General features: G+C 54.1%; 2 protein-coding genes across 4 annotated transcripts in view; one reads left to right on the top strand and one right to left on the bottom strand.

Moving 5' to 3' along the window:
* Positions 1-61: 61 nt before the first annotated feature.
* TJAP1 (tight junction associated protein 1) lies at positions 62-26231 on the bottom strand. 2 transcript variants are annotated; one of them, XM_069955467.1, is made up of 10 exons: positions 25951-26231; positions 9511-9618; positions 9331-9405; positions 8994-9136; positions 6679-6707; positions 4084-4245; positions 3936-4002; positions 1944-2051; positions 1579-1662; positions 62-1477 (listed from the first exon to the last, which is right to left on the bottom strand). In XM_069955467.1, the coding sequence occupies exons 4-10, from the start codon at positions 9111-9113 to the stop codon at positions 311-313; spliced, it is 1737 nt and encodes a 578-aa protein (XP_069811568.1). In that variant the 5' UTR covers positions 9114-9136; positions 9331-9405; positions 9511-9618; positions 25951-26231; the 3' UTR covers positions 62-310. The 2 variants fall into 2 exon arrangements, with proteins under 2 accessions (XP_069811568.1, XP_069811567.1); XM_069955466.1 differs by lacking the exon at positions 25951-26231 and adding an exon at positions 22377-22767.
* DLK2 (delta like non-canonical Notch ligand 2) overlaps positions 26119-27873 on the top strand; it is a 49907-nt gene continuing 48152 nt past the window's right edge. The window contains exon 1 of one of the 2 annotated variants that reach the window (XM_069955470.1): positions 26119-26160. The gene's annotated coding sequence lies outside the window, so the exon portion shown is untranslated. Of the gene's footprint in view, positions 26161-26183; positions 26378-27873 lie in introns of those variants that run through there. The other variant, XM_069955468.1, reaches the window with a different exon arrangement.

Below are 27873 nucleotides of genomic sequence, written 5' to 3'. Positions count from 1 at the left end.
CTCTCACCACCACCTCCTCCAACCCCTCTCACCACTACCACCACCTCCTCCCCCAACCCCTCTCGCCACCACCTTCTCCTTTGACCTCTCATCACCTTGTCCTCCTCTAACCACCCGTGATCTCCCTCCACCCTGATCCAGGTGGTCCTCCCCTCCTGCACTGTGTGCTGGGTAACCCTCCTTCTCTAGTACGCTACTGTCATGGCTGCAGACACAATTGTGTGCGGAGGAGGCAGCAGGTCTGGATGGGCCTGGTTATCTGCATATACTGTAAGGTGATTGCCACAGCCCATGATGCCCAGCTCCTGGGCTAATTCAGAAGGTTGCCTTGCTCCTGTGCCCGGGTCAGGCTATCCTTCCGGTGCAGATGGTGCACACCCATGCGCTTAGGGCTCCGATGTGGACGGCCGCTCGGAGGTTTCTCCTTCAGCATCTCCCCGTCTTCCTGCACTACATGGGCCTCCAGAATGTGATCTTCCAGTTCCTGTTCCTCCTCCAGGCCTTCCGGCAGTGGTGGTGGCAGTTCCACCAGATCCTCCTCCTCATCAGCACCACCAAACAGGAGGTCCTGAGCCTCTTCCTTGGAGAATTCCTTGCCGTACTCATTGGGGAGTTGTCCTCTCTTTGTCCCCCCAGAGTTCTCCTTTTCTGACTCCCGCCTGCTCATCCAGCTGTTTCCGAATGTCTCTTGCTCAGAAAAGGCTTGTGCCGCACGGCTTAGTTCCTGCATAGAGCGGCTGAACCTCTGCTGCAGCTCCAGTGCAGTGTCACGACTGAAGGATGTGCGGTGCGCCAAGGACCCCTCTGAACTTGGCGCTGCCTTATCCACAAACATTCTCTGCCAATTGGCCAGCATGTCCTCCTCTGAGCTGGCAGAGCTGGGGGCCGCGCTACTTAACGGAGATCGGGCTGGATTGTCAGCACTTCGTGCACGCTGTGGATAGCTGCCTGATGACGCCGGGCTGTTTGGGACAGTGCGGTGCCGATCGGGGCTGCCCTCTTCACCCTGCACTAGACTGAGCGAGATGGCCTGTCGTGTGGCATAGGTGCAGTTAGGTAGAGGACTGTTTTTGGGGATCCGCACCTTCTCATCAGAAAACTCTATGACCTTACGTCCTGGGTACAGAGGGTGGGGGGGTGGTGGAGTTGGGTAGGGACTAAGTTTTTCAAAGGTTGGGGGGTCTTCAGTGGTGCTGTCCACACTCCCTTGCTTCTGGAGGACACCGTTTTGTTGTTGACCAGAGCCGCTCATGTCTACATGCACAAAGACGTCCTCTGCCGTGGGACCACTGCCGCTGCTGGATGTGGCAGAATTCAGAATAAGCGACTCTGGCTTCTCTAGAACCCGAGCAATGACAGAGGTGGGCACCACATCCGAATGTGATAGACCAGGAGGAGGCGTGTCCTGACCGGAGCCGGGAGACGAGGCGGAGTTCTGAAGATGCTTACTGACCATGTCCTGCAGCTTGTACGGTAACTGAGGCAAAAAGGAAGAAGAATATAGTGATTAAGCGTGGTCAGTAGCGGAGTACAGGGATGTCGCGGCCAGGTCCCCATCTCAGCCATCTCAGTACTCACGTCTGCAAACTTGTGGTTCCTGAAGTGAGACTTGTTACATTTCAGAAGCTGCACGGCAAGGTTACAGTCCTGTCTGTAGCGCTCCTGGCAAAACGAGAGACAAGCAAGTTAGCCAAACAGAAGGCGAGAACCAGATACACCCCTGACCCCGGGTCACATCCACCATTAATGACCAGACACATCAGACTGGTAGTGCCGGCAGAGTCTCTAAAAAAACAGGGCATGCAAAAGAATTTCACTGCTGAAGAACTGTCATAATATGGAAGAACTACTGCTGAACATCCCCGGGTGAGCGGCCACATAGTGGCTGTAGTTGTAGTCCTGGTTGTGTCCAGCTCCCTCCCCTTCATGACTGGGTGACGTACGTTCAGCTCCTCTAGCTTGTTGATGGTGGTCTTGGCGTCGAGCAGCTTATTGGTCAGCTCTACAATCTCCCAGTCCAGAGTCTTCCGGTCTATCTCTGCCTTTTTAATCTATAAGTGAGGAGAATAAATAGGTTAGTGATGGTGCAGAGTTGTGTGGAGGGAGAGTAAGGTGCAGCTGTGAGGAAACACGTGATCTCATACACGCAACTTACAGGAGACGGATTGTGTCAGCCATACTGGGTAAGGAAGAGCCAGGTGAAAGGTTTCATTATTACCCCGAGGCGGCCAGGGAGGGGGAAGGTAAGAGAGGGGGACATTCCGGAAAGCCGGGCAGACAAGACTGAAATCCCCACCTCCACCATAGTGCCTCCCCCAAACACACCATTTCTCCCATCCCTCAGCACTATAGCACTACTATAGTGCCCCCCACTACTACCATCATATCCCCCCCTCCACCATCAGCTCTACCAAACGCAACTGAATAGATCCAGCTCTGGCTGAATGAGGCCTGCAACAGCGCAAAGAGAAAGAGAGAGAAAGTTATATGTAAGTTGTAGTGGAGCTCAATGTGCTGTGTCCATTGCTCCATCACCACAACCACACAACGAACCACATCTCCCTCCACCATCCAGGGCACAGTCCCCACCAACAACTAAGTATGCACCAATGCCCTATCCGCTCCAGCGCCATCCAAGCCTCATCCGCTCTCCAGCTCCAGCGCCATCCAAGCCTCATCCGCTCTCCAGCTCCAGCGCCATCCAAGCCTCATCCGCTCTCCAGCTACAGCGCCATCCAAGCCTCATCCGCTCTCCAGCTACAGCGCCATCCAAGCCTCATCCGCTCTCCAGCTACAGCGCCATCCAAGCCTCATCCGCTCTCCAGCTACAGCGCCATCCAAGCCTCATCCGCTCTCCAGCTACAGCGCCATCCAAGCCTCATCCGCTCTCCAGCTACAGCGCCATCCAAGCCTCATCCGCTCTCCAGCTACAGCGCCATCCAAGCCTCATCCGCTCTCCAGCTACAGCGCCATCCAAGCCTCATCCGCTCTCCAGCTACAGCGCCATCCAAGCCTCATCCGCTCTCCAGCTACAGCGCCATCCAAGCCTCATCCGCTCTCCAGCTACAGCGCCATCCAAGCCTCATCCGCTCTCCAGCTACAGCGCCATCCAAGCCTCATCCGCTCTCCAGCTACAGCGCCATCCAAGCCTCATCCGCTCTCCAGCTACAGCGCCATCCAAGCCTCATCCGCTCTCCAGCTACAGCGCCATCCAAGCCTCATCCGCTCTCCAGCTACAGCGCCATCCAAGCCTCATCCGCTCTCCAGCTACAGCGCCATCCAAGCCTCATCCGCTCTCCAGCTACAGCGCCATCCAAGCCTCATCCGCTCTCCAGCTACAGCGCCATCCAAGCCTCATGCGCTCCAGCGCCATCCAAGCCTCATCCGCTCTCCAGCTCCAGCGCCATCCAAGCCTCATCCGCTCTCCAGCTCCAGCGCCATCCAAGCCTCATCCGCTCTCCAGCTCCAGCGCCATCCAAGCCTCATCCGCTCTCCAGCTCCAGCGCCATCCAAGCCTCATCCGCTCTCCAGCTCCAGCGCCATCCAAGCCTCATCCGCTCTCCAGCTACAGCGCCATCCAAGCCTCATCCGCTCTCCAGCTCCATCCAAGCCTCATCCGCTCTCCAGCTCCAGCGCCATCCAAGCCTCATCCGCTCTCCAGCTACAGCGCCATCCAAGTCTCATCCGCTCCAGCTACAGCGCCATCCAAGCCTCATCCGCTCTCCAGCTACAGCGCCATCCAAGCCTCATCCGCTCTCCAGCTATACAGTCACTCAGGCCTCAACTCTTTATTCCATAACCGGAAACACACTAGTTGTTTTCTACACGTTCACCCTTATCTGGAGATCACCACTCTGCATCCTTCTACTGAATATGTGAGAGGTATGGCGGCCATATCTGCCTGACATGGGTGAGGTGCAGCACCAAGGACTCACCAGAGTGTGTAACTTCTCCTCCAGGTCCTGGTTGGTCCTCTGCGAGGCAGTGTAGCTGTTCTGTAACCTGGAGAAGGGGAGGTTATGGTGGGACGGTGTTCACGGAGGATGGAACCACATAGACATGATCCAACTCAGCAGCATTTACCTGCGAAACTTGTCTTTAAGTTTCTCCAGCTCCTCCCGATTACGATTTAGCTCCACCTCCAGGAAGTGCCGACTGGCGTCCACTTCATGCTCCATAGCCTCCATTTTGGTTGTGGCATACGCTAGGCGCCTGCGCAGCTCGTCATTCTGATGCTGCAAAAAGCTGCAGGGGGAGGAGGCAATAAGTCACATGATAAGGACGAGGAGGAGAGAAGTCACCCCACATAATATATCAGTGCTACACATGTAACAGGAGCATCTCTGCAGCCGCAACAGGGAATATGAAGAATGTGGTACTGCCCAATCCCCTACACAAGAGGGAATACAGCTATATAAAGCAGCCATGTGTCACATGTATGTGCTGTATAGAGTAGCTGTGTGTGTGTGTGTGTGTGTGTGTGTGTGTGTGTGTGTGTGTGTATGTAGAGTAGCTGTGTGTGTGTGTGTGTATGCAGAGTAGCTGTGTGTGTGTGTGTGTGTGTATGCAGAGTAGCTGTGGTGTGTGTGTGTGTGTGTGTGTGTATGCAGAGTAGCTGTGTGTGTGTATGCAGAGTAGCTGTGTGTGTGTGTGTGTGTGTGTGTATGCAGAGTAGGTGTGTGTGTGTGTGTGTGCAGAGTAGGTGTGTGTGTGTGTGTGTGCAGAGTAGGGGTGTGTGTGTGTTTGTATGTAGAGTTGTTGTGGTGTGTGTCTATGTGTATGTAGAGTAGCTGTGGTGTGTGTGTGTGTGTAGAGTAGCTGTGGTGTGTATGTAGAGTAGCTGTGGTGTGTGTGTGTGTGTAGAGTAGCTGTGGTGTGTGTGTAGAGTAGCTGTGGTGTGTGTGTGTGTGTGTGTGTGTAGAGTAGCTGTGGTGTGTGTGTGTGTGTGTGTGTAGAGTAGCTGTGGTGTGTGTGTGTGTGTGTAGAGTAGCTGTGGTGTGTGTGTGTGTGTGTAGAGTAGCTGTGGTGTGTGTGTGTGTGTAGAGTAGCTGTGGTGTGTGTGTGTGTGTAGAGTAGCTGTGGTGTGTGTGTGTGTGTAGAGTAGCTGTGGTGTGTGTGTGTGTGTGTGTAGAGTAGCTGTGGTGTGTGTGTGTATGTAGAGTAGCTGTGGTGTGTGTGTGTGTGTGTATGTAGAGTAGCTGTGGTGTGTGTGTGTATGTAGAGTAGCTGTGTTGTGTGTGTGTGTTTATGTATGTAGAGTAGCTGTGGTGTGTGTGTGTGTGTATGTAGAGTAGCTGTGGTCTGTGTGTATGTAGAGTAGCTGTGGTGTGTGTGTGTGTGTATGTATGTAGAGTAGCTGTGGTCTGTGTGTATGTAGAGTAGATGTGGTGTGTGTGTGTGTAGAGTAGCTGTGGTGTGTGTGTGTGTGTGTGTATGTAGAGTAGCTGTGGTGTGTGTGTGTGTGTGTGTAGAGTAGCTGTGGTGTGTGTGTGTGTGTGTAGAGTAGCTGTGGTGTGTGTGTATGTAGCTGTGGTGTGTGTGTGTAGAGTAGCTGTGGTGTGTGTGTGTGTGTGTGTGTGTGTGTATGTAGAGTAGCTGTGGTGTGTGTGTGTGTATGTAGAGTAGCTGTGGTCTGTGTGTATGTAGAGTAGCTGTGGTGTGTGTGTGTGTGTGTGTGTGTGTATGTATGTAGAGTAGCTGTGGTCTGTGTGTATGTAGAGTAGCTGTGGTGTGTGTGTGTGTGTGTGTGTATGTAGAGTAGCTGTGGTCTGTGTGTATGTAGAGTAGCTGTGGTGTGTGTGTGTGTGTGTGTATGTAGAGTAGCTGTGGTGTGTGTGTGTGTGTGTGTGTGTGTATGCAGAGTAGCTGTGGTCTGTGTGTATGTAGAGTAGCTGTGGTGTGTGTGTCGTGTGTATATACCCCAGTCCTGGGGCGGTAACACAGTACCACTCCTCCTGCATGGAGTGACGCGGCTGCTTTCTCCTGTGTTGCCGGCTCCGATGTCCTAGATTAATCCGAGAACGTCACAGGGTAACAAAGCTGCACAACATGGAGGAGGCTCAGGGGGCAGGAGGATAACCCGCAGGATCTGACCTCCATCACTCCCAACCCTCTAGGACACAAAGCACCCGGGCTGAGGGCATGACCAGGGTAGAGGGGCTAGAATAGGATGGTAAAAATAGATGAAGACAACTGGTGGGGAGTGAGGGATATGAACAGAAGGAGAGGGGGGTGGGGGGGGGAGTTTGGGGGTAAGAATAGGAGGAGGAGGAGACGGGGAGGGTGTAAAAAGAGAAGGAGGAGGAGGAGGAGGAGAAGACGGGGAGGGTGTAAAAGAGGAGGAGACGGGGGGGTATATAGGAGGAGGAGGAGATGGGGGGGGGGGTATATAGGAGGAGGAGACGGGGGGGTATATAGGAGGAGGAGACGGGGGGGTATATAGGAGGAGGAGACGGGGGGGGTATATAGGAGGAGACGGGGGGGGGGGGGTATATAGGAGGAGACGGGGGGGGGGTATATAGGAGGAGACGGGGGGGGGGTATATAGGAGGAGGAGACGGGGGGGGTATATAGGAGGAGACGGGGGGGGGGGGGGTATATAGGAGGAGGAGACGGGGGGGTATATAGGAGGAGACAGGGGGGTGGTATGTGCGGTATATAGGGGGAGGAGGTAACTTACTGAATTCTGTCGGCTTCAGTCACAGGATCCTGCGGACAAAGAGGTGGCGGTTAGTGAGGGTGGCGGGGCAGGTAACCGGAAGCACACAGGATGGTGGACAGACGGGCAGGGGCAGCCCCCCTCCTGCTGGTTTATGTTCTGTCTATTCCAGGGCGCAGGGGCAGATTATGGGGGTACCACCGAAATACTAGACTTTCCATATCCTTCTCTTACTACAGCAGGAGTCTGGGAAAGCTGAGTGGCGCCCCCTATAGGAGCCGCACTAGTACAGCTGTATCCCTGGAGGAGTAAGGAGTTTGTCAGATGACACCACCATGGAGTTGGCCACGCTGAATACTGAGCTCTGCTACATCTGAACAACCTTCTGTCCACAAAACCAGATGAAAGGAAAACGGACCTATAGGCTGGGTGACAATGGGGGGGATCTGGTGATTACCGAAGGAGACCGTCAGAGGAGGATGGGGGACACTAACCTTCAGAGGAGGATGGGGGGCATTAACCTTCAGAGGAGGATGGGGGGCACTAACCTTCAGAGGAGGGAGAGGAGGATGGGGGGGCACTAACCTTCAGAGGAGGATGGGGGGGATGGGGGCACTAACCTTCAGAGGAGGAAGAGGATGGGGGGCATTAACCTTCAGAGGAGGATGGGGGGGATGGGGGCACTAACCTTCAGAGGAGGAGGAGGGGGATGGGGGCACTAACCTTCAGAAGGAGGAGGAGGGGGATGGGGGACACTAACCTTCAGAGGAGGAAGAGGATGGGGGGCATTAACCTTCAGAGGAGGATGGGGGGGATGAGGGACACTAACCTTCAGAGGAGGATGGGGGGCATTAACCTTCAGAGGAGGAGGAGGGGGATGGGGGCACTAACCTTCAGAGGAGGAGGAGGATGGGGGGTACTAGCCTTCAGAAGGAGGAGGAGGGGGATGGGGGGTACTAATCTTCAGAAGGAGGAGGAGGATGGGGGGTACTAACCTTCAGAGGAGGAGGAGGAGGGCACTAACCTTCAGGAGGAGGAGGAGGATGGGGGGTACTAACCTTCAGAGGAGGAGGAGGGCACTAACCTTCAGGAGGAGGATGGGGGGTACTAACCTTCAGAGGAGGAGGAGGGCACTAACCTTCAGGAGGAGGATGGGGGGTACTAACCTTCAGAGGAGGAGGAGGGCACTAACCTTCAGGAGGAGGAGGAGGAGGATGGGGGGTACTAACCTTCAAAGGAGGAGGATGAGGATGGGGGCCCTAACCTTCAGAGGAGGACAGAGGGCACTAACCTTCAGAGGAGGACAGAGGGCACTAACCTTCAGAGGAGGAGGATGGGAGTACTAACCTTCAGGAGGAGGATGGGGGGTACTAACTTTCAGAGGAGGAAGAGGGGAACTAACCTAGAGAGGAGGACGGAGTGGCACTAACTTACAGAGGAGGATGGGGGGCACTAACCTTCAGAGGAGGGAGAGGAGGATGGGGGGGGAGGGCACTAACCTTCAAAGAAGGCGATGTCCTGGGTGAGGGGCTTTTGCCCTCAGGACTCCAGTGAGAAGCAGACGAGAGGGACTCGGTGTCCAGGTAGCCCTGATCCGATGGGGTCTGACATCGCTCCTTACTGTGTGAGGCTGGGGGGTGAGCCCTCTCCTGCCTCCTGTCTGCTGACCTCCTCCTGCCCCGGGGATGACCTGGAGACACCCCCCTCCGATGCCCTGTCCTCCTCCCATGCCCCTCATCCGCTCGGCTGGGTGATCTGACATGGTGGTTGGTGGCGCTCTGGAGGTTGGTGGGGCTCAGCACCCGGGAAGTGATCTCATCCAGAAACCTGGAGAAGTCAGCTTTATCCTGCAGGGTCTTCCGGTCGGGGGACGGAGAGGGCAGCTTGTCGGGGCGGCCTGAGGTCAGGTTCAGGGGTCCGGGCTGCTTCAGGATGCTCTTTAGGGGCTGAGAGTTGGCGGAGTGCTGGGCTTTTTTGGGGGCGAGGACCTCGGCGGGCTCCTTGAAGACCAGGCTGCGCTCCAGGCTGCGGCTCTTGCCCTCCTGCTTTCTGGCATCAGACACGGCGATGTTCTCCTCGCTGCGGCTTAGGAATCGACGCAGTCCAATAAGCCGCTTAGATTTCCCCACCTTGCCCTTTCCTCGGAGGGACTTGACCCTCCGGAGCAGTGTCCGCGGGCGGCCCCTACCTGTACCCTCCCACTCGGCTTCCTTCTCATTGCTGGACGCTATGGACCAGGAGGAGGAGCAGCTCAGGTTACAGGGGTCCTCCAGCTCCACCGCCTCAGCTCTACTGAAACACGTGCGCTGGTACCCGGCGGCTCCACCTGTGGTTACCTGACTGCTCAGCGGCTGCTCCACAACCTCCTCCCGATGTCCAGGCGGCTCATGGCGGACCTCGCGGTGCTGTGGCGGGGCCTTGCGGTACGGCTTCTTGGTGGGTACTGTGCTGCTCATCCTGAAATCACCGGGCACCAATCCTACGGCAGAAGAGACGAGTCAGGGGCAGCAGAGCCAGCGCTGCACACAGCCACAGCCCCGGGCAAAGTATTGATCCCTCCACAGGGAGGCGCCTCTCACTGGGGTATGATCAATCGACCCAAATGACAGGACACCATGTGGGGGAGGGGCTGACATACTGTGGTTCCAGGAGCTAACACTCCACACAGCTCACCTCTGGATGGAGCAGGGACGGCTGCGTGTGGGGTCCGGTCCTGTCAGGCGGGGGATGTGCTAGGTGTCAGGAGGCCTGTGGAAAAGCACAAGTCACATGTCAGCCCGGACCAGAACAATCCTCTCTGGGCTCTCGGGGTAGATGGGGCAATTATTGACCAGGGGACGGGGGTCTTCTCACCTGTGGGGGGTGCAGCAGATTGCTCACACCTGCTGCCATCTGGGCGCCTCCAGCTCAAAGTCTCCTCTTCCTCCTGTGTAATTCAAGCTGAGGAAGTCAGCATTGTGCCTGTGAAACATGAGGAGCTGTCAGCAAGCGGATCCTAAACCCCAACCACCCCGCCCGCATACTGTGCCTGACTGCCCCCCACCAGCCTGCAGCACTATGTGACTGTACACCCTGCAGGGGGAGCCATCGCTATGTGACTGTACACCCTGCAGGGGGCACCATCGCTATGTGACTGTACACCCTACAGGGGGCGCCATCGCTATGTGACTGTACACCCTGCAGGGGGCGCCATCGCTATGTGACTGTACACCCTGCAGGGGGCGCCATCGCTATGTGACTGTACACCCTGCAGGGGGCGCCAATCGCTATGTGACTGTACACCCTGCAGGGGGCGCCATCGCTATGTGACTGTACACCCTGCAGGGGGCGCCATCGCTATGTGACTGTACACCCAGCAGGGGGCGCTATCACTGACTGTAGTATCCTGCAGGGGGCACCATCACTGACTGTAGTATCCTGCAGGGGGCACCATCGCTATGTGACTGTACACCCTGCAGGGGGCGCCATCGCTATGTGACTGTACACCCTGCAGGGGGCGCCATCGCTATGTGACTGTACACCCTACAGGGGGCGCCATCGCTATGTGACTGTACACCCTGCAGGGGGCACCATCGCTATGTGACTGTACACCCTGCAGGGGGCACCATCGCTATGTGACTGTACACCCTGCAGGGGGCACCATCGCTATGTGACTGTACACCCTGCAGGGGGCACCATCGCTATGTGACTGTAGTATCCTGCAGGGGGCACCATCGCTATGTGACTGTACACCCTGCAGGGGGCACCATCACTGACTGTAGTATCCTGCAGGGGGCACCATCGCTATGTGACTGTACACCCTGCAGGGGGAGCCATCGCTATGTGACTGTACACCCTGCAGGGGGCGCCATCGCTATGTGACTGTACACCCTGCAGGGGGCGCCATCGCTATGTGACTGTACACCCAGCAGGGGGCGCTATCACTATGTGACTGTACACCCTGCAGGGGGCACCATCGCTATGTGACTGTACACCCTGCAGGGGGCGCCATCACTGACTGTACACCCTGCAGGGGGCACCATCGCTATGTGACTGTACACCCTGCAGGGGCAACCATCGCTATGTGACTGTACACCCTGCAGGGGGCACCATCGCTATGTGACTGTACACCCTGCAGGGGGCGCCATCACTGACTGTAGTATCCTGCAGGGGGCGCCATCACTGACTGTAGTATCCTGCAGGGGGCACCATCGCTATGTGACTGTACACCCTGCAGGGGGAGCCATCGCTATGTGACTGTACACCCTGCAGGGGGCGCCATCGCTATGTGACTGTACACCCTGCAGGGGGCGCCATCGCTATGTGACTGTACACCCAGCAGGGGGCGCTATCACTATGTGACTGTACACCCTGCAGGGGGTGCCATCACTGACTGTAGTATCCTGCAGGGGGCACCATCGCTATGTGACTGTACACCCTGCAGGGGGTGCCATCACTGACTGTAGTATCCTGCAGGGGGCACCATCGCTATGTGACTGTACACCCTGCAGGGGGCGCCATCGCTATGTGACTGTACACCCTGCAGGGGGCGCCATCGCTATGTGACTGTACACCCTGCAGGGGGGCGCCATCGCTATGTGACTGTACACCCTGCAGGGGGCGCCATCGCTATGTGACTGTACACCCTGCAGGGGGCGCCATCGCTATGTGACTGTACACCCTGCAGGGGGCGCCATCGCTATGTGACTGTACACCCTGCAGGGGGCGCCATCGCTATGTGACTGTACACCCTGCAGGGGGCGCCATCGCTATGTGACTGTACACCCTGCAGGGGGCGCCATCGCTATGTGACTGTACACCCTGCAGGGGGCACCATCGCTATGTGACTGTACACCCTGCAGGGGGCGCCATCACTGACTGTAGTATCCTGCAGGGGGCGCCATCACTATGCAGGGGGCGCTATCCCTATGTGACTGTAGTATTCTGCAGAGGGCACTATCCTCACCCCTGAGGAGGATACATGGAGGGCGGTGGAATCCGAGGACCCCCTGAGGAGGATACATGGGGGCGGTGGAATCCGAGGACCCCCTGAGGAGGATACATGGAGGGCGGTGGTATCCGGGGACCCCCTGAGGAGGATACATGGAGGGCGGTGGTATCCGGGGACCCCCTGAGGAGGATACATGGAGGGCGGTGGTATCCGGGGACCCCCTGAGGAGGATACATGGAGGGCGGTGGTATCCGGGGACCCCCTGAGGAAGATACATGGAGGGTGGTGGTATCCGGGGACCCCCTGAGGAGGATACATGGAGGGCGGTGGTATCCGGGGACCCCCTGAGGAGGATACATGGAGGGCGGTGGTATCCGGGGACCCCCTGAGGAAGATACATGGAGGGTGGTGGTATCCGGGGACCCCCTGAGGAGGATACATGGAGGGTGGTGGTATCCGGGGACCCCCTGAGGAGGATACATGGAGGGCGGTGGTATCCGGGGACCCCCTGAGGAGGATACATGGAGGGCGGTGGTATCCGGGGACCCCCTGAGGAGGATACATGGAGGGTGGTGGTATCCGGGGACCCCCTGAGGAGGATACATGGAGGGCGGTGGTAACCGGGGACCCCCTGAGGAGGATACATGGCGGGTGACAGCAGGGGACATTGTGCCTGTCAGGCCGCCCCTCCTCCACCTCTTATATAGACTGGTGTCCTCAGGGCTCCAGGTGTATCCAGGTGAGCACACGCGTGCTGCCGCCCCGCCCTCCTCTGTCCCCCGGCTATGAACAGCGTGCGCCTCTGTGACTCCTACCTACAGGAATGTGAAGAGCGCCAGAAACACTGCACCAAACCCCCAGCGTCCTCCCAGACAAGACGTGGCAGAGCCCAGAGCCACCCGCCCCCACACATAGCTGCTGCAGCGGGTCTAACCTGTACCGGGACCCCCACCACACACACAGGGGGTTCTCACCTGTATCAGGACCCTCGCCACACACACACCAGGGGGTCTCTCCTGGCCACAGCGCAGACCCCCACCACACACACTGAGGGGGTCTCACCTGTACCAGGACCCCCACAGATCTTACACGGGGGGGGGGGGGGGGGGGGGGCTGTCACACCTGGCCACAGCACAGATCCCCACAACACACAAGCACTGAAACCCGAGAGCACCGATCACATGTCTGGAAAATCTGCGGCTCCTCCGTCCAAACAAGAGACACGAGAGTAACATATCCGGGAGCGCGATAGAGTTACACAACAGCCGAGGAGGGGTATACATATACAGGAGAGGGGGGTATATAGACATATACACAGGAGGAGGGGGTGTATTATAATATATATACACACACACACATACAAAGGAGGGGGGTATATATATATATTCGCTCCTCCTCCTGTATATACCCTCACCTTTGTGTGTGTGTATTTATATATATGTGTGTGTGTATATATATATATATATATATATATATATATATATATATATATATATATATATATATACCGCTCCTCCTCCTGTATACATATATACACCCCCTCCCCCTGTATATATACCCTCCGTGTATGTGTGTGTGTGTGTGTGTATATATATATTATACACACACAGGAGGAGGGGAGATTTTATATATATTAATATAGATAGAGAGAGAGAGAGATAGAGAGAGAGCGATATATCTAAGATATATAGATATAGATAGAGATATATATGACCAAGGAATCGCAGCACATCCAAATAGTGCAAAATCTGTGTCCTTATTTCATGGGAGCAGAATTAATAGGAGACCTTTCTCAGGCCTCGAGAGGAGACAGAAACGTTGCACCTATTAATTCTGCTCAGATTTTGCACTATTTGGATGTGCTGCGATTCCTTGGTTATATTGAAGAGGAGACTTTATCCAATCTCGGTCGCTGGCACTCTCACACCAGGTCTTTGAGTGGACTCCAGACTGAAGCATATATCAGGGCTGGGCGATATGGCCAAAAAATAAAATCTCAATTTTTTTAGAAATCTGGACGATTCTTGATTTAAATCTCGATTTTTTTTATTTTGCTAAATAAACAAACTTTTTTCTCACAGCGTCAGATACTATTTTAATGATGTTTGAGACAACAACTGTATTGCTTCCCAGTGTAACAGTGCTCCCCTGTGACTGAGGGGGACTGACGGGGACTGGGGCAGCTGGGGACGACTGGAGATGACCGAGGGGGGACTGGAAGGTGACAGAGGGGGGACTGGAAGGTGACAGAGGGGGGACTGGAAGGTGACAGAGGGGGGACTGGAAGGTGACAGAGGGGGGACTGGAAGGTGACAGAGGGGGGACTGGAAGGTGACAGAGGGGGGACTGGAAGGTGACAGAGGGGGGACTGGAAGGTGACAGAGGGGGGACTGGAAGGTGACAGAGGGGGGACTGGAAGGTGACAGAGGGGGGACTGGAAGGTGACAGAGGGGGGACTGGAAGGTGACAGAGGGGGGACTGGAAGGTGACAGAGGGGGGACTGGAAGGTGACAGAGGGGGGACTGGAAGGTGACAGAGGGGGGGACTGGAAGGTGACAGAGGGGGGACTGGAAGGTGACAGAGGGGGGACTGGAAGGTGACAGAGGGGGGACTGGAAGGTGACAGAGGGGGGACTGGAAGGTGACAGAGGGGGGACTGGAAGGTGACAGAGGGGGGACTGGAAGGTGACAGAGGGGGGACTGGAAGGTGACAGAGGGGGGACTGGAAGGTGACAGAGGGGGGACTGGAAGGTGACAGAGGGGGACTGGAAGGTGACAGAGGGGGGACTGGAAGGTGACAGAGGGGGGACTGGAAGGTGACAGAGGGGGGACTGGAAGGTGACAGAGGGGGGACTGGAAGGTGACAGAGGGGGGACTGGAAGGTGACAGAGGGGGGACTGGAAGGTGACAGAGGGGGGACTGGAAGGTGACAGAGGGGGGACTGGAAGGTGACAGAGGGGGGACTGGAAGGTGACAGAGGGGGGACTGGAAGGTGACAGAGGGGGGACTGGAAGGTGACAGAGGGGGGACTGGAAGGTGACAGAGGGGGGACTGGAAGGTGACAGAGGGGGGACTGGAAGGTGACAGAGGGGGGACTGGAAGGTGACAGAGGGGGGACTGGAAGGTGACAGAGGGGGGACTGGAAGGTGACAGAGGGGGGACTGGAAGGTGACAGAGGGGGGACTGGAAGGTGACAGAGGGGGGACTGGAAGGTGACAGAGGGGGGACTGGAAGGTGACAGAGGGGGGACTGGAAGGTGACAGAGGGGGGACTGGAAGGTGACAGAGGGGGACTGGAAGGTGACAGAGGGGGGACTGGAAGGTGACAGAGGGGGGACTGGAAGGTGACAGAGGGGGGACTGGAAGGTGACAGAGGGGGGACTGGAAGGTGACAGAGGGGGGACTGGAAGGTGACAGAGGGGGGACTGGAAGGTGACAGAGGGGGGACTGGAAGGTGACAGAGGGGGGACTGGAAGGTGACAGAGGGGGGACTGGAAGGTGACAGAGGGGGGACTGGAAGGTGACAGAGGGGGGACTGGAAGGTGACAGAGGGGGGACTGGAAGGTGACAGAGGGGGGACTGGAAGGTGACAGAGGGGGGACTGGAAGGTGACAGAGGGGGGACTGGAAGGTGACAGAGGGGGGACTGGAAGGTGACAGAGGGGGGACTGGAAGGTGACAGAGGGGGGACTGGAAGGTGACAGAGGGGGGACTGGAAGGTGACAGAGGGGGGACTGGAAGGTGACAGAGGGGGGACTGGAAGGTGACAGAGGGGGGACTGGAAGGTGACAGAGGGGGGACTGGAAGGTGACAGAGGGGGGACTGGAAGGTGACAGAGGGGGGACTGGAAGGTGACAGAGGGGGGACTGGAAGGTGACAGAGGGGGGACTGGAAGGTGACAGAGGGGGGACTGGAAGGTGACAGAGGGGGGACTGGAAGGTGACAGAGGGGGGACTGGAAGGTGACAGAGGGGGGACTGGAAGGTGACAGAGGGGGGACTGGAAGGTGACAGAGGGGGGACTGGAAGGTGACAGAGGGGGGACTGGAAGGTGACAGAGGGGGGACTGGAAGGTGACAGAGGGGGGACTGGAAGGTGACAGAGGGGGGACTGGAAGGTGACAGAGGGGGGACTGGAAGGTGACAGAGGGGGGACTGGAAGGTGACAGAGGGGGGACTGGAAGGTGACAGAGGGGGGACTGGAAGGTGACAGAGGGGGGACTGGAAGGTGACAGAGGGGGGACTGGAAGGTGACAGAGGGGGGACTGGAAGGTGACAGAGGGGGGACTGGAAGGTGACAGAGGGGGGACTGGAAGGTGACAGAGGGGGGACTGGAAGGTGACAGAGGGGGGACTGGAAGGTGACAGAGGGGGGACTGGAAGGTGACAGAGGGGGGACTGGAAGGTGACAGAGGGGGGACTGGAAGGTGACAGAGGGGGGACTGGAAGGTGACAGAGGGGGGACTGGAAGGTGACAGAGGGGGGACTGGAAGGTGACAGAGGGGGGGCTGGAGGTGACTGGAGCAGGAGTGCACATAGCCCTCCTTCTCTCACCCCAGCACAGCGTCCCGCTCCCCTGTCAGCCACAGTTACAGCTCCCCGGTCTCTGGAGGAGGAAGCAGGGACTGCAGGGTGATAGTGTGATTCCTGGAGCTGTACAGCGGGATCTGACCCCGCTGTACAGCTCCAGGACCCGCAGCGACACTTATCACCCTGCAGTCCCTGCTGCCTCCTCCAGAGACCGGGGAGCTGTAACTGTGGCTGACAGGGGAGCGGGACGCTGTGCTGGAGGACGCCCGCCCCTCGCCTCACGCCAGCCCCATACTGCCCCTCTCCAGACTGCCGGCCCACCCTACACCTCACAGCAGCGCTCGCCAGCCCCATACTGCCCGTCTCCGAACTGTCCGCCCGCCCACCACACCGTCCGGCCCGCAATGATTTTTTTTTCGTGAAAATCGAATTTACGATTTTCACAAAAAATCTAATTGATTCAAACACTCTGGGCGAATTAATCGAATTAATTTGATTAATCGCCCAGCCCTAATATATATACAGATATACACACACACACAGGAGGAGGGGGTGTATATATGTATACAGAAGGAGGGGCGGCATATATATAACATACATATATTACACACACAAAGGTGAGGGTATACACAGGAGGAGGAGGGGGATATACATATACACATATTATACACACACACATACAGTAGTACCTTGGAGTAGGAGTATAATCCGTTCCGGGACGGCGCTTGTAATCCAAATCAACTCTTATACCAAAGCAAATTTCCCCATAAGAAATCATAGAAATGCAGACAATTGGCTCCACACCCAAAACAACATGAAGAGATGAAACAATGAGAAGCAGCTGAATCTGTGACATTATAAGTTACTGTACAGTATAGCAGCATGTGGTGTATAATGTATAGTAACTGTATAACCCTGATAACACAGCAGCTGGATATGTGATATATAAGTTACTGTACAGTATAGCAGCATGTGGTGTATAATGTATAGTAACTGTATAACCCTGATAACACAGCAGCTGGATATGTGATATATAAGTTACTGTACAGTATAGCAGCATGTGGTATATAATGTATTGTAACTGTATAACCCTGATAACACAGCAGCTGGATATGTGATATATAAGTTACTGTACAGTATAGCAGCATGTGGTATATAATGTATAGTAACTGTATAATCCTGATAACACAGCAGCTGGATATGTGATATATAAGTTACTGTACAGTATAGCAACATGTGGTGTATAATGTATAGTAACTGTATAACCCTGATAACACTGCAGCAGCTTAATATGTGATATATAAGTTACTGTACAGTATAGCAGCATGTGGTATATAATGTATAGTAACTGTATAACCCTGATAACACAGCAGCTGGATATGTGATATATAAGTTACTGTACAGTATAGCAGCATGTGGTGTATAATGTATAGTAACTGTATAACCCTGATAACACAGCAGCTGGATATGTGATATATAAGTTACTGTACAGTATAGCAATCAGCATGTGGTGTATAATGTATAGTAACTGTATAACCCTGATAACACAGCAGCTGGATATGTGATATATAAGTTACTGTACAGTATAGCAGCATGTGGTGTATAATGTATAGTAACTGTATAACCCTGATAACACTGCAGCAGCTGGATATGTGATATGTTACTGTACAGTATAGCAGCATGTGGTGTATAATGTATAGTAACTGTATAACCCTGATAACACAGCAGCTGGATATGTGATATATAAGTTACTGTACAGTATAGCAGCATGTGGTGTATAATGTATAGTAACTGTATAACCCTGATAACACAGCAGCAGCTGGATATGTGATATATAAGTTACTGTACAGTATAGCAGCATGTGGTGTATAATGTATAGTAACTGTATAACCCTGATAACACAGCAGCAGCTGGATATGTGATATATAAGTTACTGTACAGTATAGCAGCATGTGGTGTATAATGTATAGTAACTGTATAACCCTGATAACACTGCAGCAGCTGGATATGTGATATATAAGTTACTGTGCAGTATAGCAATCAGCATGTGGTGTATAATGTATAGTAACTGTATAACCCTGATAACACAGCAGCAGCTGGATATGTGATATATAAGTTACTGCAGTGATTTTCAACCAGTGTGCCACGACACATGGTCGGGTGTGCCGCGGGGAAAGTTCCCCAAACTATGGTGCCCCTGTGAAACAGGAGAAAACAATGGGGGAGAGAAGCACAGGAGAGAAGCACAGGAGAGAAGCTCGGGGGGGGGGGGGGGGGAGAAGAAAACAGGCCCAGGTTTCACACAGTTAGTATAAATACATTTGGAATCTAAAATTATTAACTATATGTATAATATGTACTGTTTTAGTGTCATTTTGTGCCATTTTGATTGGTGGTGTGCCCCGGGATTTTTTAAGTATAAAAAGTGTGCCGCGGTTCAAAAAAGGTTGAAAATCACTGAGTTACTGTACAGTATAGCAGCATGTGGTGTATAATGTATAGTAACTGTATAACCCTGATAACACAGCAGCAGCTGGATTACAGTATAGCAGCATGTGGTATATAATGTATAGTAACTGTATAACCCTGATAACACTGCAGCAGCTGGATATGTGATATATACGTTACTGTACAGTATAGCAGCATGTGGTGTATAATGTATAGTAACTGTATAATCCTGATAACACAGCAGCTGGATATGTGATATATAAGTTACTGTACAGTATAGCAATCAGCATGTGGTGTATAATGTATAGTAACTGTATAACCCTGATTGCTATACTGTACAGTAACTTATATATCACATATCCAGCTGCTGCAGTGTTATCAGGGTTATACAGTTACTATACATTATACACCACATGCTGCTATACTGTACAGTAACCTATATATCACATATCCAGCTGCTGTGTTATCAGGATTATACAGTTACTATACATTATATACCACATGCTGCTATACTGTACAGTAACTTATATATCACATATCCAGATGCAGTGTTATCAGGGTTATACAGTTACTATACATTATATACCACATGCTGCTATACTGTACAGTAACTTATATATCACATATCCAGCTGCAGTGTTATCAGAGTTATACAGTTACTATACATTATACACCACATGCTGATTGCTATACTGTACAGTAACTTATATATCACATATCCAGCTGCAGTGTTATCAGGGTTATACAGTTACTATACATTATACACCACATGCTGCTATACTGTACAGTAACTTATATCACAGATTCAGCTGCTTCTCATTGTTTCATTTCTTCTACTTGTTATTTAGAATAATAATCAGTATATTTGGGGGGTGGAACCAATTGTCTGCAGATCAGTGATTTTTTATGGGAACATTTGCTTTGGTATAAGAGTGGATTTGGATTACAAGTGCCGTCCTGGAACGGATTATACTCCTAATACAAGGCACCTCTGTATTATAGAGGCATTACACACACACAATACTAGACAATATACCCGGTGCTGCCCGGGTATAAAGTGTCAGGGTGTTAATTAGATTTGTTCCAAGGTCGCCCAGGAGGCCAATCTGTAATCTTGTTGTTTGTTTAAGGGGTAATCACCAGGAGCCCTATATACCCCTATATACCTGACAGTACTACACTGTTTATGTAAATTGTAGCTTATGCCCATTAGAAACAAACAAAAAACTTTATACAGACTTTATACAGAGCCTGTTTATATATAACATTGGCAGTGTTATACAGAGCCTGATTATATACAACATTGGCAGTGTTATATACAGCCTGGTTATATACAACATTGGTAGTGTTATGCTGAGCCTGGCTATATACAACATTGTTAGTGTTGAGTGGAGGTCCAGTATACCTATAGTATAGAGTTGGTGGAAGTCCTGTATACCTGTAGTGTATAGTTCTGGGGTCCTGTATACCTGTAGTGTATAGTTTGGGGTCCCCAACTCCGCCGACCACAAGTGTGTGTGTGAGTGCGCAGAAATCCTGTAGCTTATAATAAGTGCATACACAACTCTGCATCATCATGATCTGGCCCTAGGCACTACCGTTCATCCTTGGTGAGGACAACACAGAAGAGGTTCCAACGTTTCTAATACTGTAAACCCCCCCCCTTTGCAGGTGGTCCCCGTACTGTATACACGCTCCCCCCCCCCCCCCTTGCAGGTACTCCTATACTGTATACACTCCCCTCTGCATGTAGCCCCCATGCTGTATACACTCCCCCTGCAGGTAGCCCTCATGCTGTATACATTCCCTAACACCCCCTTACTGTATACATTCCCCAACACCAACACCCGGCAGGTAAGCCCCTTACTGTATACACACTGTACACTGTTAGGGTACAAACACACTGGGCGAATCCACGGCAGATTTCTCGATGCAAATTTTCAGTGAGACCCACTGCGGATCCCTGCCCTGTGCACTCACTGGCAGACAAACTCGCACATCCTGCTGCGAGTTTGTCAGCAGCCCGCCCCGTTAACCCCCCGGCCGCTGGAGCGTATACTTCACCTGGTCCCCGCACCAGCTTGCTCCGGGGCTTCCCGCCTGGTCCCGCCTAGCCAATCAGTGCGCTGCCCCACCACAGCGCACCGATTGGCTGGGCGGGACATGAAGACGTCGGGAGCCCCGTAGCAAGCCGGAGCGGGGACCAGGTGATTTATACGCTCCGGCGTCGGGGGGTTAACGTGCTGACTAACTCGCAGCGGGATGTGCATCCTACATCCAGCTGCCTCACAACAGATCTGAGGATCTGTTGTGAGGCAGCCGCCCTAGCAACCAATCAGAAAATGAAAGTAGTAATCCTATTGGTTGCTAAGGCTTCCAACTGCCATTACTGCTGGAGAGCTGCAGCGCTAATTATATCACCTGCGTGGGCTGTGTGGAGATTCTCCCATTCATTTCTATGGGGCGCTCTTCCCCCTCCCCTCCTGTACATCTGGTAAGGACCGGACCTTCGCTCTAAGGCTGCATTCACACGTCCCGGGAAGTTGTACATGCTCACGCATCCGTGTGCACAGACAATTTTACAGCCCATTGCTTTCTATTGGGCTATTTAGACGTTCCGTGATTTCACGGGTCTGTGATCCGTTTCATTTAAAAATAGGACGTCATAACTCTGAACGGAAGCACGGAACGGATTCCCCTTAGAAATCAATGAGATCAGTGTTTTTCACGGATGTACACGGACGTGACATCCGTGTTGATCCGTGAAAAACACGGATGTGATGTAATCAATGCAATTTAAACTGCTTTAAAACAGATCCGTGAAAAAAACAGACACGGATGAAAAACTGATTGTTTTGAACAGATCACGGAGGTAGCTAGCAGACCACAACCACGGACCAGGAAAAACACTGAACGTGTGAATGCAGCCTAATCTTCCCGGGCACCCAATGTATCTGTGGGTCAAATGGTTCAGGCTACACACATACATACATATACATATATATATATATATATATATATACATATCTCATGAAAATGAAAGTCTGTCTGTCCTCTACATTGGGTGCCCGGTAAGGTTAGAGCGAAGGTCCCGTTCCCACCAGATGTACAGGAGGGGAGAGGGAGGGGGATGAGCGCCCCATAGAGATGAATAGGAGAGTCTCCACACCACACACACAGATGATATATCGTTAGTGCTGCAGCTCCACAGCAGTAATGGCAGTTGGAGGCCTTAGCAAACAATAGGATTACTACTTTCATTTTCACAGGAAGCTGGAATCTGATTGGTTGCTAGGGCCAGCTGCCTGAGAACAGATCCACAGAAATATATGGTAGACCCCCCACTCCAACTATACAGTACAGGTATACAGGACCTCCATCAACTATATCCTACAGGTATAGAGGACACCCTACTCCAACTATAAACTACAGGTTTACAGCACTCCAAAACTATACACTACAGGTATACAGGATCCCCAAACTATATACTACAGGGACACAGGACCTCCACCAATTATATACTACAGGTATACAGGACCTGGCCTGTAGTTACTGGACTCTTCTCTACTACAGATGTCAGGCTAACTGGCCTGTTGTTTACACCCCTTTTAATTCTGTGTAGGAGGGAAACTTGCACAATCTGCAGTGTATAAACTCCTTATTTTCCCCACTGTATGAATACTTATGGAAGGTACACTAATACATAGGACAATGGGCGGGGGGTACACTTCCATCATCCACTAAATTAAAGGATCTGGACGAGCTGTACATTGACCACACAATACTCCCCCCGTCATTTACTCCACACACAGACTGACCTCAGACAATGACCAAGAGGATGACTCCCATCGTCTTCGTCTCAAGAATTCACACAAGTGACTGAGCGGCTGAGCTAGAGCCAAAGTCCAGAGGCGAGAGAGAGATGTGGAGGGGTCAGAGTCCAGACACGAAACCTGCTAAGGAAGGGGGGGTGCTCACAGTGTCTCATACCTCAACATTATAGGAGGAGTCTGTATACCAGGGCACCTCCATTATAACTGGGGTACACGGGCTGTAATACCTGCTACCTCCCTATGAAAGGAGAAGTCTCTATAACCGGGGTCTCCACCCATATACTTGGTACACTAAGACTATGGATCTAAATGCAGAACATTGCTCCTTACTCCTTAGCCAGGACTCCTGCACTCTGGAAGAGCGGCCAAGGCTCACCTACGAGAGAAAAACAGAACCCAATATAGTGGGTAACTGGGCCCCCTAAGACCCCCATCATCAGAGGCGTACCATGCCAGCCCCCCTTCATACCCGACCTATCCACACCCCAACCCCCCCATCATACCTGATCCATCCACACCCCAACCCCCATCATACCTGATCCATCCACACCCCAACCCCCATCATACCTGATCCATCCACACCCCAACCCCCATCATACCTGATCCATCCACACCCCAACCCCCATCATACCTGATCCAACCACACCCCAACCCCCATCATACCTGATCCAACCACACCCCAACCCCCATCATACCTGATCCATCCACACCCCAACCCCCATCATACCTGATCCATCCACACCCCAACCCCCACCATACCTGATCCATCCACACCCCTACCCCCATCATACCTGATCCATCCACACCCCAACCCCCACCATACCTGATCCATCCACACCCCTACCCCCATCATACCTGATCTATCCACACCCCAACCCCACACCATACCTGATCCAACCACACCCCAACCCCCATCATACCTGATCCAACCACACCCCAACCCCCATCATACCTGATCCATCCACACCCCCCATCATACCTGATCCATCCACACCCCAACCCCATCATACCTGATCCATCCACACCCCCCATCATACCTGATCCATGCACCCCCCCACCCCCCACCATACCTGATCCATCCACACCCCAACCCCCATCATACCTGATCCAACCACACCCCAACCCCCATCATACCTGATCCATCCACACCCCCCATCATACCTGATCCATGCACCCCCCCCACCCCCCACCATACCTGATCCATCCACACCCCAACCCCACACCATACATGATCCATCCACACCCCAACCCCCATCATACCTGATCCATCCACACCCCAACCCCATCATACCTGATCCATCCACACCCCTACCCCCATCATACCTGATCTATCCACACCCCAACCCCATCATACCTGATCCATCTACACCCCAACCCCATCATACCTGATCCATCCACAACCCAACACACCACTATACCTGATCCATCCACACCCCAACCCCCATCATACCTGATCCATCCACACCCCTACCCCCATCATACCTGATCCATCCACACCCCAACCCCATCATACCTGATCCATCTACACCCCAACCCCATCATACCTGATCCATCCACACCCCAACCCCATCATACCTGATCCATCCACACCCCAACCCCATCATACCTGATCCATCCACAACCCAACACACCACTATACCTGATCCATCCACACCCCCATCATACCTGATCCACCCACACACCCCCATCATACCTGATCCACCCACACACCCCCATCATACCTGATCCACCCACACTAGAGATGAGCGAACCAGGTTCGAGTCGATCCGAACTGTCGGTATTTGATTAGCGGCGGCTGCTGAACTTGGATAAAGTTCTAAGGTTGTCTGGAAAACATGGATACAGCCAATGACTATATCCATGTTTTCCACATAGCCTTAGGGCTTTATCCAACTTCAGCAGCATGCTCGAGGTTCGCTCATCTCTAATCCACACCCCCCATCATACCTGATCCATCCACACCCCAGCCCCCACCATACCTGATCCATCCACACCCCAGCCCCCACCATACCTGATCCATCCACACCCCAGCCCCCACCATACCTGATCCATCCACACCCCAGCCCCCACCATACCTGATCCATCCACACACCCCATCATACCTGATCCATCCACACCCCAACCCCCACCATACCTGATCCACCCACACACCCCATCATACCTGATCCATCCACAACCCCCACCATACCTGATCCATCCACACCCCAGCCCCCACCATACCCGATCCATCCACACACCCCAACCCCCACCATACCTGATCCATCCACACACCCCACCATACCTGATCCATCCACACCCCAACCCCCCACCATACCCGATCCATCCACACCCCAACCCCCCACCATACCCAATCCATCCACACACCCCATCATACCTGATCCATCCACACCCCAACCATACCCGATCCATCCACACCCGACCCCCCATCATACCCGATCCATCCACACCCCAATCCCCACCATACCTGATCCATCCACACCCCAACCCCCATCACACCTGATCTAGCCATATGCCAACCCCAAACATTAGACTTGTTCCACCCTCCCACCAATGAGATATTCCTTCTACTGCCAACCCTTAACAAAATGTAATGCAACCCACATCAACATCAAACATGTCACTAGATCCACCCAAACACCATCCCCGACGTGTCGCCCCGTACACCATCCCCGACGTGTCGCCCCGTACACCATCCCCGACGTGTCGCCCCGTACACCATCCCCGACGTGTCGCCCCGTACACCATCCCCGACGTGTCGCCCCGTACACCATCCCCGACGTGTCGCCCCGTACACCCCAAACACCATCCCCGACGTGTCGCCCTGTACCCCCACGTGTCACCCCGTACACCCCAAACACCATCCCCGACGTGTCGCCCCGTACACCATCCCTGACGTGTCACCCTGTACCTCCCAATCATCCCCACATGTCGCCCCGTACCCCCCAAACACCATCCCTGACATGTCGCCCCGTACCCCCCAAACACCATCCCCGACGTGTCGCCCCAAATACCATCCCCGACATGTCGCCCCAAACACCATCCCCGACATGTCGCCCCAAACACCATCCCCGACATGTCGCCCCGTACCCCCCAAACACCATCCCCGACGTGTCGCCCCAAACACCATCCCCGACATGTCGCCCCAAACACCATCCCCGACGTGTCGCCCCAAACACCATCCCCGACGTGTCGCCCCAAACACCATCCCCGACATGTCGCCCCAAACACCATCCCCGACGTGTCGCCCCAAACACCATCCCCGACGTGTCGCCCCAAACACCATCCCCGACATGTCGCCCCAAACACCATCCCCGACGTGTCGCCCCAAACACCATCCCCGACGTGTCACCCTGTACCTCCCAATCATCCCCACATGTCGCCCCGTACCCCCCAAACACCATCCCCGACGTGTCACCCGATAGACTATAACATAAACCCACAACATGTCACTCCATGCAGCCACCCGACTGTCCAGCTGTCCCCGCCTCCCTAGCGCCCCCTTCCTGTGCACACAGCCCCTGCCCCAGCGCCTCAGCAGCGTCCTCCCTCTTCCTTTTACCTCCTGGCAGCCATTTTCCTGCGGGGAACGCTGGGTAATCCTCCGGAATCCCCACGTTGTACGTCTGACGTCACAGTGTTGGCTGCTCAGTGAATGGAGAGGTCCGCGGTCCGCCGTCCGCCATCTTCCCGGAGTCCGTCTCACCTCAATCTTTATTCTCTGAAGCTCCACAAGATGGCGCGCAGAGGCGGAAATCCCGGCGAGGGAAAGGTAGCCTCTACCGACCACCCGCCACTGCGAGCCCGTTATAATCGGTGACTTCCCGCCACACAAGGGATAGAGTTCGGTCAGGTGACCCAGGAGGGCGGGCTCTGGGTGTACTGACCGGAAGAAATCCAAGCGAAAATGACACAACACACGACCCTGATGATATCATGTGACCAAGCACTGAGGAGGCCGCGCCATAAGCTCTTGACATCACATGACGGTGACGTGTATACAGCTAGATATACACTGACCTGCAGTAGTCTGGGCCTTAGGTCACAGGTCCTGTCACTTGTAGTAACCTCTGATCATCAGACATGTCCATGTGGTTTTTGTGGTTTCCTGGGGGGCGGTGCCCTCTGTGCCGAGCGGGGTGGTTTCCTGGGGGGCGGTGCCCTCTGTGCCGAGCGGGGTGGTTCCTGGGGGGCGGTGCCCTCTGTGCCGAGCGGGGTGGTTTCCTGGGGGGCGGTGCCCTCTGTGCCGAGCGGGGTGGTTTCCTGGGGGGCGGTGCCCTCTGTGCCGAGCGGGGTGGTTCCTGGGGGGGCGGTGCCCTCTGTGCCGCGCGGGGTGGTTCCTGGGGGGGCGGTGCCCTCTGTGCCGCGCGGGGTGGTTCCTGGGGGGCGGTGCCCTCTGTGCCGCGCGGGGTGGTTCCTGGGGGGGCGGTGCCCTCTGTGCCGCGCGGGGTGGTTCCTGGGGGGGCGGTGCCCTCTGCGCCGCGCGGGGTGGTTCCTAGGGGGCGGTACCCTCTGCGCCGCGTGGGGTGGTTCCTGGGGGAATCACTGTCCAGTCACGTGACCTCAGGTACTAATCTTCTCTCATGTGACAGAGGAGTTTATGGTCGGTCAGTGACTGAAGCTCCTCCCCCGACAGACCTGACCTCCAAATCTCACCATGCTCCACAACAATCACAATCACTTCTACTCGGTTACTACTGGTGACCCTGCACCGCATCACATGACTGACCCTGGTGTACAGGCGAGCAATCACAGCTCAGCTTCTATACTCACAAATACTATGGATGTATGTACCACAATGACCCCACCAGCAGAATAGTGAGTGCAGCTCTGGAGTATAATACAGGATAGAAGTCAGGATCAGTAATGTAATGTATGTACACAGTGACATCCCCAGCAGAATAGTGAGTGCAGCCCCTGGAGGGCGCTCCTTTCTGTCCCTGTGAGCTGCTGCTGTGAGGATTGTTTGGTGTGTCGTGTGTTTGATGGTGCCGTGTGTTTGGTGGTGCTGTGTGTTTGGTGGTGCCGTGTGTTTGGTGGAATTCCCTCCCCTCTATGACGCGGCTCCTTTAGAATCAATGGAGCCGCGTCATAGAGGGGCAGAGGCGCCGTTCTATCCGTGGGTCACATTAAAGAGGATGGTACCTGAAGGATCTATCTCCTTGCTATCCTCCCATAATGAAAGAGCAGATGAGGACAGTGGGAGATGGAAAAAGCGGGCTACTAAAAAGAATGAAGAAAAAGAGAGATAGAAGATCTTCTGCCTCTCAGGACAGTGACCTATTATGGTGCATCCTAGGACAGTGACCTATTATGGTGCATCCTAGGACAGTGACCTGCGATGGGGGCTTCTCAGGACAGTAACCTGCGATGGGGGCTTCTCAGGACAGTAACCTGCGATGGAGGCTTCTCACGACAGTGACAGATTATGGTGCTTCTCAGGGCAGTGAGCGATTATGGTGCTTCTCAGGACAGTGACCTGCAA

Source organism: Dendropsophus ebraccatus, chromosome 15 (assembly GCF_027789765.1).
Source record: "Dendropsophus ebraccatus isolate aDenEbr1 chromosome 15, aDenEbr1.pat, whole genome shotgun sequence".
Classification (NCBI taxonomy): Eukaryota; Metazoa; Chordata; class Amphibia; order Anura; family Hylidae; genus Dendropsophus; species Dendropsophus ebraccatus.
This window is presented reverse-complemented; position numbering and strand designations above follow the sequence as displayed.

Bases quoted from the DNA above. Each gene is read 5' to 3' on its own strand.
- TJAP1 (XM_069955467.1), bottom strand. From the start codon at position 9,113: ATGAGCAGCACAGTACCCACCAAGAAGCCGTACCGCAAGGCCCCGCCA. The intron at 4,003-4,083 runs GTAAATGCTGCT...CCCCTTCTCCAG, and splicing joins CTTAAAGACAAGTTTCGCAG to GTTACAGAACAGCTACACTG. The intron at 2,052-3,935 runs GTGAGTCCTTGG...CCTCACTTATAG, and splicing joins AGGAGAAGTTACACACTCTG to ATTAAAAAGGCAGAGATAGA.